Source organism: Rhinatrema bivittatum, chromosome 2 (assembly GCF_901001135.1).
Source record: "Rhinatrema bivittatum chromosome 2, aRhiBiv1.1, whole genome shotgun sequence".
Classification (NCBI taxonomy): Eukaryota; Metazoa; Chordata; class Amphibia; order Gymnophiona; family Rhinatrematidae; genus Rhinatrema; species Rhinatrema bivittatum.
Genome location: NC_042616.1, coordinates 733,898,182 through 733,914,502, shown reverse-complemented (window position 1 = coordinate 733,914,502; position 16,321 = coordinate 733,898,182). Strand labels below are relative to the sequence as shown.

Sequence of the window (16,321 nt, the reverse complement as noted above, 5' to 3'; positions counted from 1 at the left end):
TTTAAAAATTGGGGAAATCACAATTAAAAGTTACAAAAGAACTTTAGACCAGTCTACTAGTAGAGTTTTGAAATAGCAGTTCTTTTGTCTAAGGTTTTCATTTCCTACACCTTCTGGAAAAGGGAGAAAATATAGTGCAAGCAAATTTTTTAGGTTAAATACGAAACAGCTTCATGCTTGAAAGAATTTTCAGAAATTTTCCAGATCCTCTAGGAAAAATCATGAGATTATTCCCAGAGGATGTGAGGAAAGTACAGCACTCTCACTCCCACACTGATGCTCATGAGCCTCTTCCCTCCAACCCTCTCACTGATGTCACGGAGCCCCCCCCCCCCCCCCATCTTGAGTGATGCTGCCAATCAATGTTCTTTCTCCTCTCCCACTAATGCCACTGAGCAGAGAGATTGTTAGATACTTAAAGGGACTGATACAAAAAATAAGTGGTGAAAGTGGGCACTGTGTGTTCAGCACCCGCTTTTCTAACGTGCCACCAGGCACCTGCCTTGGGGGCACCATGCAATATGTAAACTAGGGGGTCACGTTGTCAAGGAGGTGCTAATGTCGATTGGACGCCCTTAGTTCCTCCTTGACAGCGGGAGCCCGCGAGCGGTCGGCTGTCAGTGGCCATCTGCCAGTTAAGAAAATGGACACTTAATTTATTGGCATCTGTTTTCCTAATTGGCGCACAGCCATGGGTTCAGGAAAGGGACGCTTGATAACTGAGCATCCATTTCCTGAACCTGTCAGCTGACACTATTTTTTAAGCTTTATTTTTTTTAACTTTTTTAAAGTTTTCCTTCCTCCTACTTAATATCACAACAATTTTAAGTAAGAGGATGTACAGAAAAGCAGTATTTTCTGCTTTTTTGTACAACTTTTGGGAGCGCTCAGAAATTTTAGACGCACATTAGATTTTTCAGTTTCATGTGATTCCCAAATAGCCTCATCAACATGCATTGCCACGTGTTGGACGCGGGCTGTGGAGGCGCTAATCCCCTTAATGCATAAGGGGAATACGTAGCGCCTACACAACCCGCGTCCAACTGTGGGTTAAACAGTGCACTCGGCTGAGTGCACGGTATTGCATCAGCCCTAAAATAATTAGGGAGGCTACGACTCATACAGCCCCCATTGCCATCAGAGACTTTGATAATTACACTCAGTAATCACAAGCAAATCCTACTACCATAACTACCACCATCCCCAGAACGGTCCTATAAAAACATATAATGGAACATCATACTTTAAAATATTGAACATTGTTTATATATATATATATAACAATATAAATATGCTTCATCAGTGTTATCTTAGTGTCTGATGTATGTCGTCTGTGATTTTTGGAGGTGTACTGCAAAAAGAAATTCAAGAAATGCAAATTTTATAATTTATTTGCCTTCCCAAGATGCTCAAGGTGATTACAATAAAAGAACAGAAAATTTACACAAACAACACAGCAACCACAAAGAAAATTGCACAAATGTATATCTTAAAATAAATCCATACTGCCTTATTACTCACCATACAAAAAAATATTCAAATTCTCATGCCACCTCAGTACCACTGTCATAGACACATTGCACTAACAGGGGTCCCAAAACTATGGTCCTCAGGCCAGATCTGGCCCATATAGTATGTCCTGCCAATCCACCACATTTTTCCTGCCTATGGCCAGATCGGCCAGAAGCAAAGTTTATTGTTCTTTTTTTTTTTGGCCCACATGTGGCAGAGCAGCAGCACAACCAATGTTGGGATGCCTGCAGGGCCCCAATCCCCATTGACCACAGAGAAAGATGTGTGTGATGCTCAAATGTGAAAGTATTGGCAGGGTTCCCAACCCCCACCATCAAAAGAGGAAAATGCACATGACTCTGCAAATGTGGAAATGTGGGTGGATGACTGAGGAAAGGGGAGGGAGTGTGAAGGAGAATAGAGGACAGAAGGAGAGGAGAGTTATGGGATGAAAGGAAGGGGAGTGTGAGTGAGAGAAGGGGAGGGGGTATGAGTGAGAGGAGAAGAGAGAAAAGAAGGGGAGGGCATGAGAGGAAGGGAGATTTAGTGAAAGGAGGTGATGATTGGCAGGAGAAGGGAGGAAATGAATGACGAGAAGCAGGGGATAGGGATGTGCATTCGTTTGCAACATATTGGCAATCCGCAACGTATACGTCCCTATCCATTTTATTCGTGGGTTCGCGAAATGGATCGCGATCCCCACGAATACAAACATATCATACGTTTCATTCTTTTGGCTCGCAGTGATTTGATTTCTTAGCGGCCATTTGAAATAGGAGAAGGCCATGGGGGGAGTATCCATAGCAAAAACCAGCCCTTTCATGTGAGTCATAAGTGACCTCACAGCCCTGTCAAAGAGTGAGACAGACAGGTTGGCAAGGAGACCAGAATGCAACCTATCAGAGCTAAGCATTTCTCTAATGCGGCCAATCACCGCTCTCACTCAGTGCTCTGCGGCGCTATTCCTGATGACGCAGCACTATTTATACAGTAAGCACGCGGCATGCCACACACTTTCTTGGCGGGAATGGTGTGGGGAGGTGGCTGAACGTCTCAAATCTGTATTCAATTGCTAGCTATTGTGATAGAATTTTCCACTGGAAAAGATATTTGTTTGATTTGGCTGCAGTGCTGCCGAATGCTGTGCCTGTTTGTCCAGGATTTTTGTCCCTACATGGGCTTGACTCTAATGCTGTGCCTGTCCATACAGGCTTTACATCTCTACAAGGGTTTGACCATGAATGCTGTGCCTGTCCGTCCAGGCCTTATGTCCCTAAAAGGGCTTGACCTCTAATGCTGTGCCTGACTGTCCTGGAGCCCTTTCCTGCTCAAAGGAAAGGGAACTCTACCCAGGGAAGCCGGCCAGCCTATCTCTTAGTACCCATTGAGCCATTTTGAACCAGACCGCTGTTCACATGGAAACCTCCTCCACATTGACTCGCCACACTTTGAAGGCTCATGCTCCAATCTAGGGGTGAACCCATTCTAGGTAGCCCTTTCCTGCACAAAGGAAAGTGAACTCTCCCCGGGGCCAGCCTGTCTTGCCCCTATCAAAACCACAGGGACCAGACTACCTCCGCTCTGCCAGCCTGTCTTGCCCCTATCAAATTTCTGCCATTCTGCCTTGCTGCCATATACCAGATGAATCACTACTCCTTGTGGTGTTCTTGCAAACCATCATGGTTCCTCAGTGTGTTGGTGCTAGTCTTTCTGTTTGCTATGTTCCCCCTTCATTGTGCTGTAGGATGTTGATGCCACTTGTCTTGCCACTTTGCCTGTCATCTGCCTTTGAGGGTTCATTCATCTGTTATCGGTGCTCTCTTTTGAAGCTGGGGTGAGTTTTTGACATTCTCGCTGTTGCTTTGCACCTCTGTTAAAGCACTCTTGCCACTCCTGGTACCCCTTTGCCCCTTTAAAGTGCTTTAGGCTATTCATGCCACTTTGGTGCCACTTGGAGCTCTTTTCTCATTCTGATGATTGCTCCCTAAAAGTTTCATCAGAATTGATAACCTTGTTTGACAAAAACAGTATTTCTTATATTCTTGAACACTGAGTTTCAGAGATTATTACCAGTTGAGCAGGCTATCCTATGAGCAGGGTTATATTTTTATATAGGCAAATGCCTAGGGGCACCTGGTCTAAGGAGGGCACCGACTGCAAGTGATCCCATGGAAATCGGGCAGGTAGGAGAGCCTGGACATTTAGAAAGAGCCCGTCCCCTTTACCGCTCCTTCAGATTTTCAGAAGAGTGCAAGAGCAGTAAATCCAGGCCTGCCTGATCATAAACATTTCTATCCTAATATAGCAGCTGAGTAGTGACCTCATCCCACAACACCTCTCCCAAAATATCTTAGAAAATTATAGAGGGCCAAGTGGCACTGATGTCCCCATCCCCATCCCCAAAAATCCCAACCCTACAATCCCCAACCAAAACCCCCTCCAAAATATCCCCAATGAACTTTGGGAAAAGGAAAATATTTTACCTCCTCCAGTTCTGCTGACTACTAAGTACCAGTAGAGCAGACAGGTAAGTATTATATAATTTATATACCACCCTAGGGTATAAAGATCAATCACCATTCAGAGCTCAGTACTGAATGGGGATTGGCTCCTTCCTTGTTTATGACAAGGAAGGAGCCAATTGTTGTGTGCAAATGTTTTTTGGGAAAATGTATGCACTTGCTTGTGAAATTCAAAAACCATTCCCCAGCCCCATCCCAAGGAATGACTTTACTCTGGGTATGCATGCAGCACATATGCATGTAAGTTTACCAGCATATTGAGGTACAATTTAAAATACGTAATTTCCACAGGTAAAGCGTCATTCTTACCTGCTGAAATGCCTTTGAAAATTGCTGAACCCTATTAACTTTAAATATTAAATAAAATCCATCAGTCATCCATTAAAAAAGGGATATTTCTAGAAGAAATGTGTGTGTATGTGGAGGGGCACAAATGGATGGCTAGGGGAAAATTTAGCAAAATACAGTATGAGATTGCCAAAATATTCTGCATATTATAAGGCAGAGAATATGTGCTTCAATTAACTTCTATTTTTCACAATCTAAGCATCATTTTATCTTCCTTAGGGATTCAGGGTGAATACAGTTACCATCATGTTATATTAGTTCTCTTTTGTGCCAACATTTTTGCTATGTTTTTATTTTCTATAATGTGTTCCACTCTGTGACTATCTTGGAGCTATCAAAAACAACCCAGTCATCAGATACCACTGTTCAAAGTACAGTGAATTAATTAACCTGTCTGATGTGTTACCCTTCTCAGATGGCCTAAAATGTGCAATTCAATTCAAGATTGCTGCTGCAGATAAAGCACACAAAATTCTAAGAGGCAAAGTAAAGCAGGTATTTTACCTGCAGGGGCCTTTTTGGTGATAACTGACTCAAAGAATCTAGTGTTTTCTGTGCTAGTTCAACCATTATAGTTGTCAACCTCTTAATTCCTTTTCAAACAAGATAAGATGGAAGCTTCTTTCATCTCTCTGGCTTCTAGATAGCTAAACTCAGGAGACTTCTAACTGGCAGAAGCCCATGATGGCATAAGTCAGAGATATGTGAATATGCCTCAAAAGTGAGATGTGAAAACTGAAGAGCTTCCTCTTGCAAATTATTTGTGAGAAATATGCTTGAGCATAACATAGTAGAGATGTGCATTCGTTTTTCCTGAATTAGGCAATTTCAATAAAATGTTAGTGCGAGCTAACTGTGATAAGTGTGCACCGTTAGTGCGTGCTAACACGAACTATGAATTTTTCTGAAATTTCGGAAAAATTCTGTTCAGTTTTTGTTGCCCTTGAACCATGATGAATTAGACAATTTCATTGAAATTGTCTAATTCAGGAAAAACGAATGCACATCGCTATTATGCTATGCTCAAGCATATTTCTCACAAATAATTTGCAAGAGGAAATTAGTTAGGGCCAGATTTTCAAAGGGTTACAAGCGTCGGGCCTATTTAAAAAATGTCTGGTGACGCGCGTAAAGCCCCAGGACGAGTGTAAGTCCCGGGGCTTTACTAATAGGGCGGCCTGGGGGTGGGGCGGTCTGGGAGCGGGGTGGTCTGGGGGAGGGGCGGTCCATGGTGGGGGCAGGGCCAGAGGCCTCTAACAGAGCAGCCTTTGCCGCTCTGTCGGAGGATCGTATGCTGGCAGGTTGCCGGCAGGCGCAAAAGGTAAAATAAACATTTTTGGGGAGTTAGAGTAGGGCTAGGGGGGGAAAGGTTAGGGGAAGGGGGTGGGAAGGTCAGGTTAGGGGGAAGGGAACAGGGGAAGGCAGTATGGCTCAGCATGTGCAAGGTGCGCAATTGTGCACCCCCTTGCGCGCGCTGACCCCTGATTTTATAACATGCATGCGCCTGCGCGCATGTTATAAAATCGGGCGTACATGTGAGTGTGCCGGGTAGCGTGCGCACATGTAGGCCACACACGCTCCTTTTAAAATCTACCCCTTAGTGCATGCTAACTCCTATTATTGTGCGCTAACACAAAAATTGGGAACCCACAAAAAAAAAAAACGAACCGCGGGAAAAACGAAATTTACCATGGGGGCCCAAAAACAAAGCCCGAACTGAAACCCCCCACCACAGTGCATATCTCTATAACATTGTCACATAGTAAATGACAGCAGATAAAGATCCAAATTGGTCCATCCAGTCTGCCCAGAAAATTGCATGTGTGGTAACTGCTGCTCCATGCAGGTAACACCCCCTCCCCCCATGCCTTCTATTAAGGGTAGTAACTGCTGCTCCATGCAGGTTACCCCCATTCAGAAATGTTGCATCTAAACTTGGCAATAGACCACCACTTTTCTTTATCCCATGCCATTTTGAATTCCATTACCATCTTGTCTTCACCACCTCTTCTGGGAGGGCATTCCATACATCCACTACCTATTCTGTGAAGAAATATTTCTTGGCAAGGCTATTCCCTTGGAGTTTCAAATCATGACCCATAGTTGTACAATTTCCAAAGTGCCATGCAGGGTCAGACCAAGATTCATCGAGCCCAGAATTCTGTGTCCAACAGTGGCCAGTCTGTGTCACAAGTACTCATCAGATCCTAAATACTTGATCTGTTTCTTCTAACTCAAACCTATGTCTACCTGGCTAATAACTGTTTATGGACATTTCCTTCAGGAACTTGTCAAACCCTCTTTTGAACTCAACTGTGTTAGTTGGCTTGACCGCATCTTCTGGCAATAGTGGCAACAGATTCCATAGTTTGATCATGCACTGAGTGAAAAAATACTTTCTATGATGTGTTTTAAATCTGCCGATTGCTAGTTTCATGAACTGTCCCCTAGTCCTAGGGGATACTCTAGAAGTGCATTGTAAAACAACCAATTGATACTCAATGTTTTTTTGTGAGAATTCATAGAAATTTACTGCAGTTCTTTATTTTCCAAATTCTTGTGAGTTTTTGTTATTTTGTGAAAGCTCTCATCACATAAGGACCGTTCACATGAATGTCTTAGAATGAAATCCTATGGAGATAATTTTCAAGTTTTTTCCAAAAAATCCTCAGTGTAAGATACTCCTTTATACAATATATGTAGAATGTTAACATGAAGGAGAAATTTGGATTCAGGGACAACCAACACGAGCCATGAATTTTTTACAGTTTAGAGTACTGATGCGCAGACGTTAAGGGAAAAAAAAATACAGGACTGCTTCTATGGCCAAGTCCATAAGCACAGCACATCAAGCAGCACTGACTGATTTATGGGGGTAACCTACATGGCAGATACCACCATGGGAAGCTTTCTGGGCAGACTGGATCAACCATTGATCCTTTTCTGCAGTCATTTCTATGTTTCTATGTTTATGTTTATGTGTATATCTAACATGAAATTTAAAAATGTATTTCGTAAGAGAATTAATAAATCAATTGTTTAATAAAATCCAGTATAATCATACACAGATTATTTATAGCAGAGTAAATGGTAATATTAATATTATTCTTATTCTTTTTATCCCTAAGGTATATTGTAATATGGAGACTGCAGGTGGAGGCTGGACAATTATACAGCACAGAGAAGATGGAAGTGTGGATTTCCAAAAAGGATGGAAAGAATACAAGATGGTAAGAGGAGAAAAAACTCTACATGGTGCCGCAAAGCAGGTTTGAATGCTGAAGCTTGCACAATCATGGAAGAATATCATGCAGTAGCTTCCTCATCAAGATTAATTGTATTTTGACGGGGGTTCAGAGAAGCTTCTTTCCCTGTAAATATTTCTGTTTCCACATACCGTCACCTAGTACGGAAGCACTGTACAAACTTGCAATAGGTGGTGATTTACTAATCATTTTCCCATAGACACGGAATGGGAGAAAACCTTTAAAGGTGACTTTAAAAGCCCCATGTGCGCCGAAGCCAGGAGATACACACAAAAGTCAGGCAGGCGCACGCTGTACAGGTTTTAAAAAACACGCGAGTACGTGCATATCTCCCAGTACACGCACAAAAAAAATGTTACAAAAAAGGGCAAGGTGTGGGTGGGGTCTGAGTTGGAGCATTGGCATTTCAGGAAATATGAATGAAACCAGCGCATAAGTATTTATGAACACCGGGGTCTCTATCTGTGTAATTTTACTTCTGCTATAGATGGCATGTAACTAATAAACAAACAAACAACAACAACAACAAAAAACACCCGAGGCTAGTTAGCGAGGTTTTAAGGATTGGGGCTAAAAGGGTAAAAGGGAGGCTTATTAAGCAGTGGGGTTAGGAAGTCCTACCTTGTGTCTCCACTGCAATAAAGGATTGTTTTAAGACTACAGGCATCTATTTCTTTTCTTTCTACCTTTTAACTGGGCAAACTCGGAATGCACTGAGGAAACTGGTAATTGCGTCGGTGCACGTATCTACCAAAATCCCCCACTTACGCAGTAGAGGTTAGGGATGTGCAGACAAAAAGTTTATGTTCATAAGTCCATAAGTGGAAAAGGGGGGTCAATTTCGGTCAATATGGACATATGGAGAATTCCATAAGTTGAGTCTATGTCCATACGTGCACCGGTTCCCTAAATAAAAATTTAAACCCCTCACCCTCCTTAATCCCCCCCCCAAGACTTACCAAAATTCCCTGGTGGTCCAGCGGGGAGTCAGGAAGCCATTCCTCTATTCCTTTGCGAGGAGCATGTGACGTCCGCGTCACGTCGGAGTGACGCGGCCGTCACGTGGTCCACCGCGGTTCCGCTCCCGGACCCCTCGTTGGACACAAACGGAACTTTTGGCCAGCTTGGGGAGGTCAGGAGGCCGGGAGCAGAACCGCGGTGGACCACGTGATGGCCGCGTCATCGACGTGACGCGGCCGTCATGTGGTCCACCGCGGTTCCGCTCCCGGACCCCTCGTTGGACACAAACGGAACTTTTGGCCAGCTTGGGGGGGCCTCGTCACTCCGACGTGACGCGGACGTCACGTGCTCCTCGCAAAGGAATAGAGGAATGGCTTCCTGACTCCCTGCTGGACCACCAGGGAGTTTTGGTAAGTCTTGGGGGGGATTAAGGAGGGTGAGGGGTTTAAATTTTTATTTAGGATCAACGATCGCGATTTCCAACTTATTCAACATAGCTATGTTGAATAAGTTGGAAATCCGATCGTTTTCGCCTCATCACTTTTTTAAGTTAAAAAAAAAAAATAAGTAGCGTTTTACATATAAGTTCAAAACGAATGCACACCCCTAGTAGAGGCAGCATTTGCGCACACATGCATGGGTCAGTGTAAAATTGTGCACCCATGCACGCACATACAGCCTATTTTATACCATGTGCGCATTCACATACGTATGTTATGTAATGGCCACATCCATTAGCACAAGCTGGAAAACGCGTGTACAAGTACACCCGCGTGCCAGCAAGAAATTTATCCTCTTAGTAAATAGGCCTCTTAGTTTAAGAAATAGTTTCTGGAATTGATACTTTTCTACCTCTCCAAAAATGAGCTTTTCCTTTCGAATATCTCACAGAAAAATGAGGGAAGCAAGGCATTTAATTGTCTCCCTCCCCCCCTGATTCATTTCAGCTTTAAAATATTAGGTTGAATATGCAGTGAATTTGCCAGCTGAATTGTCTGAGAACATGTCTCTCAATCATTATGTCTGACTCTCTGATGCTGGTTTTAGTTTTAAAACATAGGGTTTCCCACCAATACAATCAAGTGTGGCAACTCTTTTTGGTTTGGTTTTTTTTCTTTTAAATACGCAGTATAACCTCTGCATTTTTATTTTCAGTCGAAATATATATATATTTACATCAAGGGGATGGTATTGTTGCATTTTTCACTGCACAACCTAGGTAATTACTCATTTAAATATAATGTAAAAAAAAGTTATTCTTTTGCACAGTGTTGGAGAGGTAAAATGCTATATTAGAATATGACAGCAGATAAGAACACAAGGTAAACCGAATCTATCTTCCTGATGCATAGCCATTGCCTACAAAATAATAGCTGGCAGCCCATTTACTTTTTTACAACTAAGGAGCTGAACACCCAACCACAAGCTAAAGGGGCCAGCCTTTAGCTTGTAGGTAATCTCCGTTTGGGACTGGAAAGGGATGGGGAGAGGCTGATGGGAGGGCCGAAGAGCTCAATTTAGGCCTGGGTCAGCCCATCCACCAGCTTCTTCTTTCAGAGTTTTTTGTGCAGGATTGATGCTTTGCCTCCTCTGCTTTCCCTCTGCCGTGTCCCTCCCCCCTCATTTTGGTAGTCTACCTTGGGACTTCTTGGTCTGTGGCTTGGGTGATCAGCGGCATGTATCCAAGATTCGGGTTCATGCCGGGAGTCAAAAAAGGGCTGTCTGAGTATGGGGAGAGACACTCTTCTTGAGAGTGTGTTTCATTGGGGTAGAATGCAGGGTTTCTTTTTGGCAATCACAGGGAGTCTTTCCCTTTTAAAAACATTTACGGGTGAATATTAAATTTCCCGAACGCGTAAAATGTGGGGGTTAGACGCGTGGCCAGGCCTTGCGCATACCACGCGCATTTTAGAAGGGTCCAGGCTGTGCGTGTAACTTCCGTTACAGGCAGAAGTGCCACGCCAAAGGAAAGGGATGGTCTGAGGGGGCGGGGAGGAGAAGGCTGGAGGTGGCCGATACAGTGGCCATTTGCTGCTGTACCAGATGGCGCACACAAGTTGCTATGGAGCAGTAAGCAACAAAATTAAAAAAAAAAAGGTAGGGTAAAGGGTTTAGGGGGTGGGAAGGACAGGGGAAGAAGGAGGGAGTATGGGCAGGGGCGTAGGGAATTTCCCTCCCAGTCCACTCCTTAATTGGACTGGGAGGGAACTGAGAGAGGCCCATTCACGTCGATGCACGTAATTTTCTTAAGTTTACCCCCTCTGCGCGTTCCACCTGCACATCACGCACAGATTACAAAATCTGGCATGCATGTGTGCGGCTGACACACGCATGTTATAAAATCAGCACGTCCATGTGTGCGCACTGGGTAGAAGGTGCACATGGATGTGCGCGCTTCTATAAAAATCTACCACTTAGTGATTGTACGGGGGGAGGGGCGTGGTTTGTGTGGAAGGCTTCTAGGGGTTGGTTCAGGTGCCAGCCATTCCCTTTAAAAATTGCACAACCCCTACCCTGAATACCTATTGGATGGCATGGCTTCTTCCTGTCTACCATCCTGCAGGCCAGATGCACCGTGGCCCTCAACTTGTTTGGTTATCCATGTCTGTCCCCCACCCCCTTTATGGTTGGAAAGAGAGAGGCGTGTGAAGTGAGGTCAAATGTCTTTGCTAGCTGCCAGTGTGGTACTCATTTCCAACTGCCCACAGTCTGGGCAGTCGGGTGGGGTCCAGGTGGAAGATCGGGTATGAGCCAGTGAGGGGGGAGAGCACTATGGAGCATGCAGCCATCTTTGCAGAAGAAGCAGACGTGAGGACCTCAAGCTACCTGCAGCATCAGGAAAGGGATGCACATTGCACCCTTTCTCCTCCCTTCACCATGCTAGAAAGGCATGTTTTCTACTCAAGCTAAGTTTCCACACCCACCCACACCCTCCAGTAGGGGTGTGCATTCGTTTTGAACTTAAATGTAAAACGCAACTTTTTTTTTTTTTTAACTTAAAAAAGTGATGAGGCGAAAACGATCGGATTTCCAACTTATTCAACATAGCTATGTTGAATACAACATAGCTATGTTGAATACATTGGAAATCGCGATTGTTGATCCAAAATAAAAATTTAAACCCCTCACCCTCCTTAATCCCCCCCCCAAGACTTACCACAACTCCCTGGTGATCCAGCGGGGAGTCAGGACGCCATTCCTGAACTCCTTTGCGAGGAGCACGTGACGTCGGCGCCACGTCGGAGTGACGCGGCGTCACGTGATTCCCCGCGGGTTCGCTCCGGGACACTCGTTGGGCCCAAAAAGAACTTTTGGCCAGCTTGGGGGGGTCAGGAGGCCCCCCAAGCTGGCCAAAAGTTCTGTTGCCCAGGTAGAGTGTCCATCAAGCTAGGTAGAGAGAACGTTGTTCAAACCACTTCTTGGAGTGAGCGTCCTCACTCCGACGGCCAGCAAATCTGCACTAGAGACCACTGTTCTGTCCGTAGGTCTCATGTGGAATGCGAAAGTGGCCCCCAACCCCCGACGCTCATACCTAATCCCCACCCCGAGTTAGTAGGTAGCCCTCCCATAGGGATTCAAATACCTATGTAGGGCATAGGCACTATAGTAAGTCTCTCTCTCTCTCTCTCTCTCTCTCTCTCTCTCTCTCTCTCTCTCTCTCTCTCTCTCTCTCTCTCTCTCTCTCTCTCTCTCTCTCTCAGGCTGTCTGGGACTATTGTGGCCTGCAATGATTACTGGGAAAACATTGTGGGTGGTGCTAATGTAATGGCAAAAACATTGCTGCATGTGATATTGGAAAATAAGGCCCTAAGTCTCATAATATAGTAAATACATTATTTCAACTGATACAAATAATAAGATATAACTTAACACTCATACCAGGATATAATTCCACATAACAGTAGTAACAGCAGCTCCATTAAGTTACACTTAATTATGTTTTTAAGGATTATACAGTGCTTTTAGAACAAATTACATATGCTGTGTGCATGCTTTAAGATAACATAACATATGCAAAATGCAATAAAACAATAGCTATTTATTTACACTGCCAACAAGGGTGTTAATATTACCAAAACTGTGCAGAAGATATAGTAATCTGATGTTTGCCCAATCGGAACTAAACCACTTTCAAGTAATAAAATATATAAAATAACAACCCGAGGCAAATATGAACCAATGAAAGGTTTTGGAAAACTTTGCCAATACCCTAAGCAATTGAACTATATACAAGCAAAATAAAAAGCTCCTCCCAATTGTCCTATGGTGACTGTAGATGAAGTAAAAAGGACAATTTCAATCAAAGAACTAGTACAAGAAGATGAAAAAAAGAGAACTTGAGATGTTAGCAAAATGTGTGATGATGTGTATTGTACTGCTGCGTTTTATATAGTTGATGATGTTACTTGGCTTGATGTCCTACAATACTGGCGCATAATCAAATATGAAAAAATAAATACAAATTCTTCTGCTCTTATATTTTTTAACGATAAAAAGAAAATAAATTACAAATATAATAGATATATAAAATACAGTAAGAAACACATTTTTTATAAAATAAAGTATCTAAAAATACAACATTGTAAAATACAAGTATTGAAGTAACTGGTGTTAATTCTTCATGTAGTCCAAGACCCCTGGGGCCTGATAAATTTTGGAAATTCAAAGCAATGTGGGAAATATTTTGAAATAAAGTAAATGGAACAGAGATAACGTTAGGGTATCTCAGTTTTCAACTAAAACAGTTTCTGTGTCCTAAAATAATAAAAAACATTGTAAAAATAGTGGTGAGTTCCTTTGTTTTATCATGTTTCAATAACAACCTTGGGTGACCTTAATATTGCTCCAAACTATTACATAGTCTCCAAGGACTAGCCATGTTTTAATTTTCATGAGCTGATCAGTTTCAAGAAGTGTGCTAGGCAGAGAATGCTCACAATATAAAGGCAAACATTTTTTAAACAAAGCTTCGGGGCAAGTAACACATCATGTAGTGGAGATAATATGACCTTTTTTTTAAAAAAAGCTTTATTCTTAAGACTAACCAGTTTAAGTACTGTTCTCTACATGGATATGCTGTGTCAATTTTTTATGAAAAGAAATATGGCAGATATTGCTGTTTGCATTCCAGCAAACATTTGTAAATTTGCACATTTCTAGAAAATGTGTTAGTCCATAGAACAATGGAAAAACATTGACAAATTTTAGAAAATTGGTAACACTTTGAAGCCTATGCCTGAAGGGTGCCTGTTGACTAAAATGCATGAAACATACTTTATAGCAGCATATTTAATGCATTATTTGCTAAAAGCTTTATTCATTTTATTGAATAGTGCATTAAAGTGCTGCAATTAAATGTCTTAAAATGCACATTAGCAAGCAATTTTAATGCAAAGCTTTTATTACCCCTCTAGAATATAAAGTTTTGCATTAACAGAAGCAGTGATGTGGATTTTGGTATTAATATGCTGTATGTTACATTATTTATTTAGGTATTTAAGTAAGCCGATTTATGTAATTTTTTATTTTAATCAGTTCCTTACATTTTTAACTCTGAAATCTGCATTATTTAACATAAATCCAAGTTAATACATATTAACACCACTGCAACATGTTATGCTGAAACACAAACAATTAACATGCATTAAAGTACGTTAGCATTGACTTTGTTTAGCAAATATGTCCCTGTAAATTGTGCTAAAAATGTTTTAATATGTGCTCTAAAACTTTTACTGTGCATATTAATATATTGCTTAACATGCAATAGATTTTTTTTATATTTTCTCTTTATTAAATTTTTTCAAAACTTTACAAAGTATCCACTTTGAAACAGAAATATGGTATTAACTTACATGGATAAACATATACTTATAGGTAAAAAAAAATTAGGGAAAATAGACTTTTTCCAGATATATAATATCCAATAGACCCCTATACTTGGGGGGGGGAATGGGGGGACAGAGTAACTGCACATTTAGGAGATTACAAAGGAAACAAAATTAAACTAATATAAACATATGGGTCTCACAAACCATTACTTTTAATCAGAGATGCTATTACTCAGCTGTAACACTACTTACTAACTTCATTGAATGCCCCCTAGTCCTTCTATTATTTGAAAGTGTACACAACCGATTCACATCTACTCGTTCAAGACCTCTCATGAGCTTAAAGACCTCTATCATATCTTCAGCCGTATCTTCTCCAAGCTGAACAGCCCTAACCTCTTCACTCCTTCCTCATAGGGGAGCTGTTCCATTCCCACTTTGAAACTTTGAATATATAAGTGTCCTCTTTATATTTTACAATACACTTACATGGAAAGCATAAATAAAAAGATGCTCCCAGTGCTAGTACTGCTTATTTTATATCAAGAAATGCCTTTCTCCTTTGTTGTGTACTCTTTGTAACATCAGGATATATTCTGACTGCTGCTCCCATGAAATTTGCATTGGGCTTTTTAAAATAAGCCCGCATAATGTCCCCTAAGTCTTTTTCATTGAAGAAAGAAATTAGGAGTGTTATTCTGTCCGCTATTTCATATGCCGATGACTCGAGAAATCCGGTTAAATTTTCAAGAACATTAGGAGTTATCTGTTTTTTTCTGGACTTTTCGTATCGGGAGAAAGTATACTTTATCCAGAGGCGGAGTTTTTTCAGAGGAAATTTCAAGTACTTCAATGAAAGGAGTTATGTATCTGAAGACTGGTGGGGAGCCTTAAGCGGTAGGTTACAGGTTAGAGGCATTCACTAATAGAAAAAGGTCCAATGTACTTGGGAGCAAATCTCATGGAAGGAACCCTCAGGCGTATGTGGCGAGTACTGAGCCAAACTCAGTCTCCCATGTTGGAGCTGGTTGACGGCGTTTGTCCGCCATCCGTTTGGCAAATTCTTTGCATAGCGCACCCCAATATTTCATGGTGAATTGAGGACCTCGGTCCGAAGTTATGTGTAGCAGGAGACCATGTAGGTGGAAAATATGTAGAGAGAAGAGACGCGCTAGCTCAGGTGTGGATGGCAGTTTAGGCAACAGAATGAAGTGCACCATTTTTGAAAACCTGTCAACCACCACCCATGTTACTTGGTTCCCTGAGGAAATAGGCAGTAGGGATGTGAATCGTTTTTTGACGATTTAAAATATCGTCCGATATATTTTAAATCGTCAAAAATCGTTAGAGCCGCGATACAATAACAATTTCCCCGATTTATCGTCAAAAAATCGTAAATCGGGGGAAGGGGGAGGGCGGGAAAACCGGCACACTAAAACAACCCTAAAACCCACCCCGACCCTTTAAAATAAATCCCCCACCCTCCGAACCCCCCCAAAATGCCTTAAATTACCTGGGGTCCAGAGGAAGGGTCCCGGTGTGATCTTTTACTCTTTGAACTCTGTGCATTGTAGAAATGGCGCTGGCGCTACGTTTGACCTGTCATATGACAGGTCAAAGGTAGAGCCGGCGCCATTTTGTTTTTTTGTCCCCCGACATCAGGAGCATAGGAGATCGCTCCCGGACCCCCGCTGGACCCCCAGGGACTTTTGGCCAGCTTGGGGGGGCCTCCTGACCCCCACAAGACTTTCCAAAAGTCCAGCGGGGGTCCGGATCGACCTCCTGCAGTCGAATCGTGTTGCCGTACGGCCGGCGCCATTTTGCGCAAAATGGCGCCGGCCGTACGGCAACACGATTCGACTGCAGGAGGTCACCATTTTACAAC

At 42.6% G+C, this 16,321-nt stretch overlaps 1 protein-coding gene across 8 annotated transcripts in view; it reads left to right on the top strand.

The window, feature by feature from the left end:
* ANGPT1 (angiopoietin 1) overlaps positions 1–16,321 on the top strand; it is a 749,830-nt gene that overhangs the window by 547,521 nt on the left and 185,988 nt on the right. For all 8 annotated transcript variants that reach the window (XM_029591875.1, XM_029591876.1, XM_029591880.1 and 5 more), the window contains exon 6: positions 7,511–7,612. In XM_029591875.1, coding sequence (XP_029447735.1) covers positions 7,511–7,612 — 102 coding nt within the window. The remainder of the gene's footprint in view (positions 1–7,510; positions 7,613–16,321) is intronic.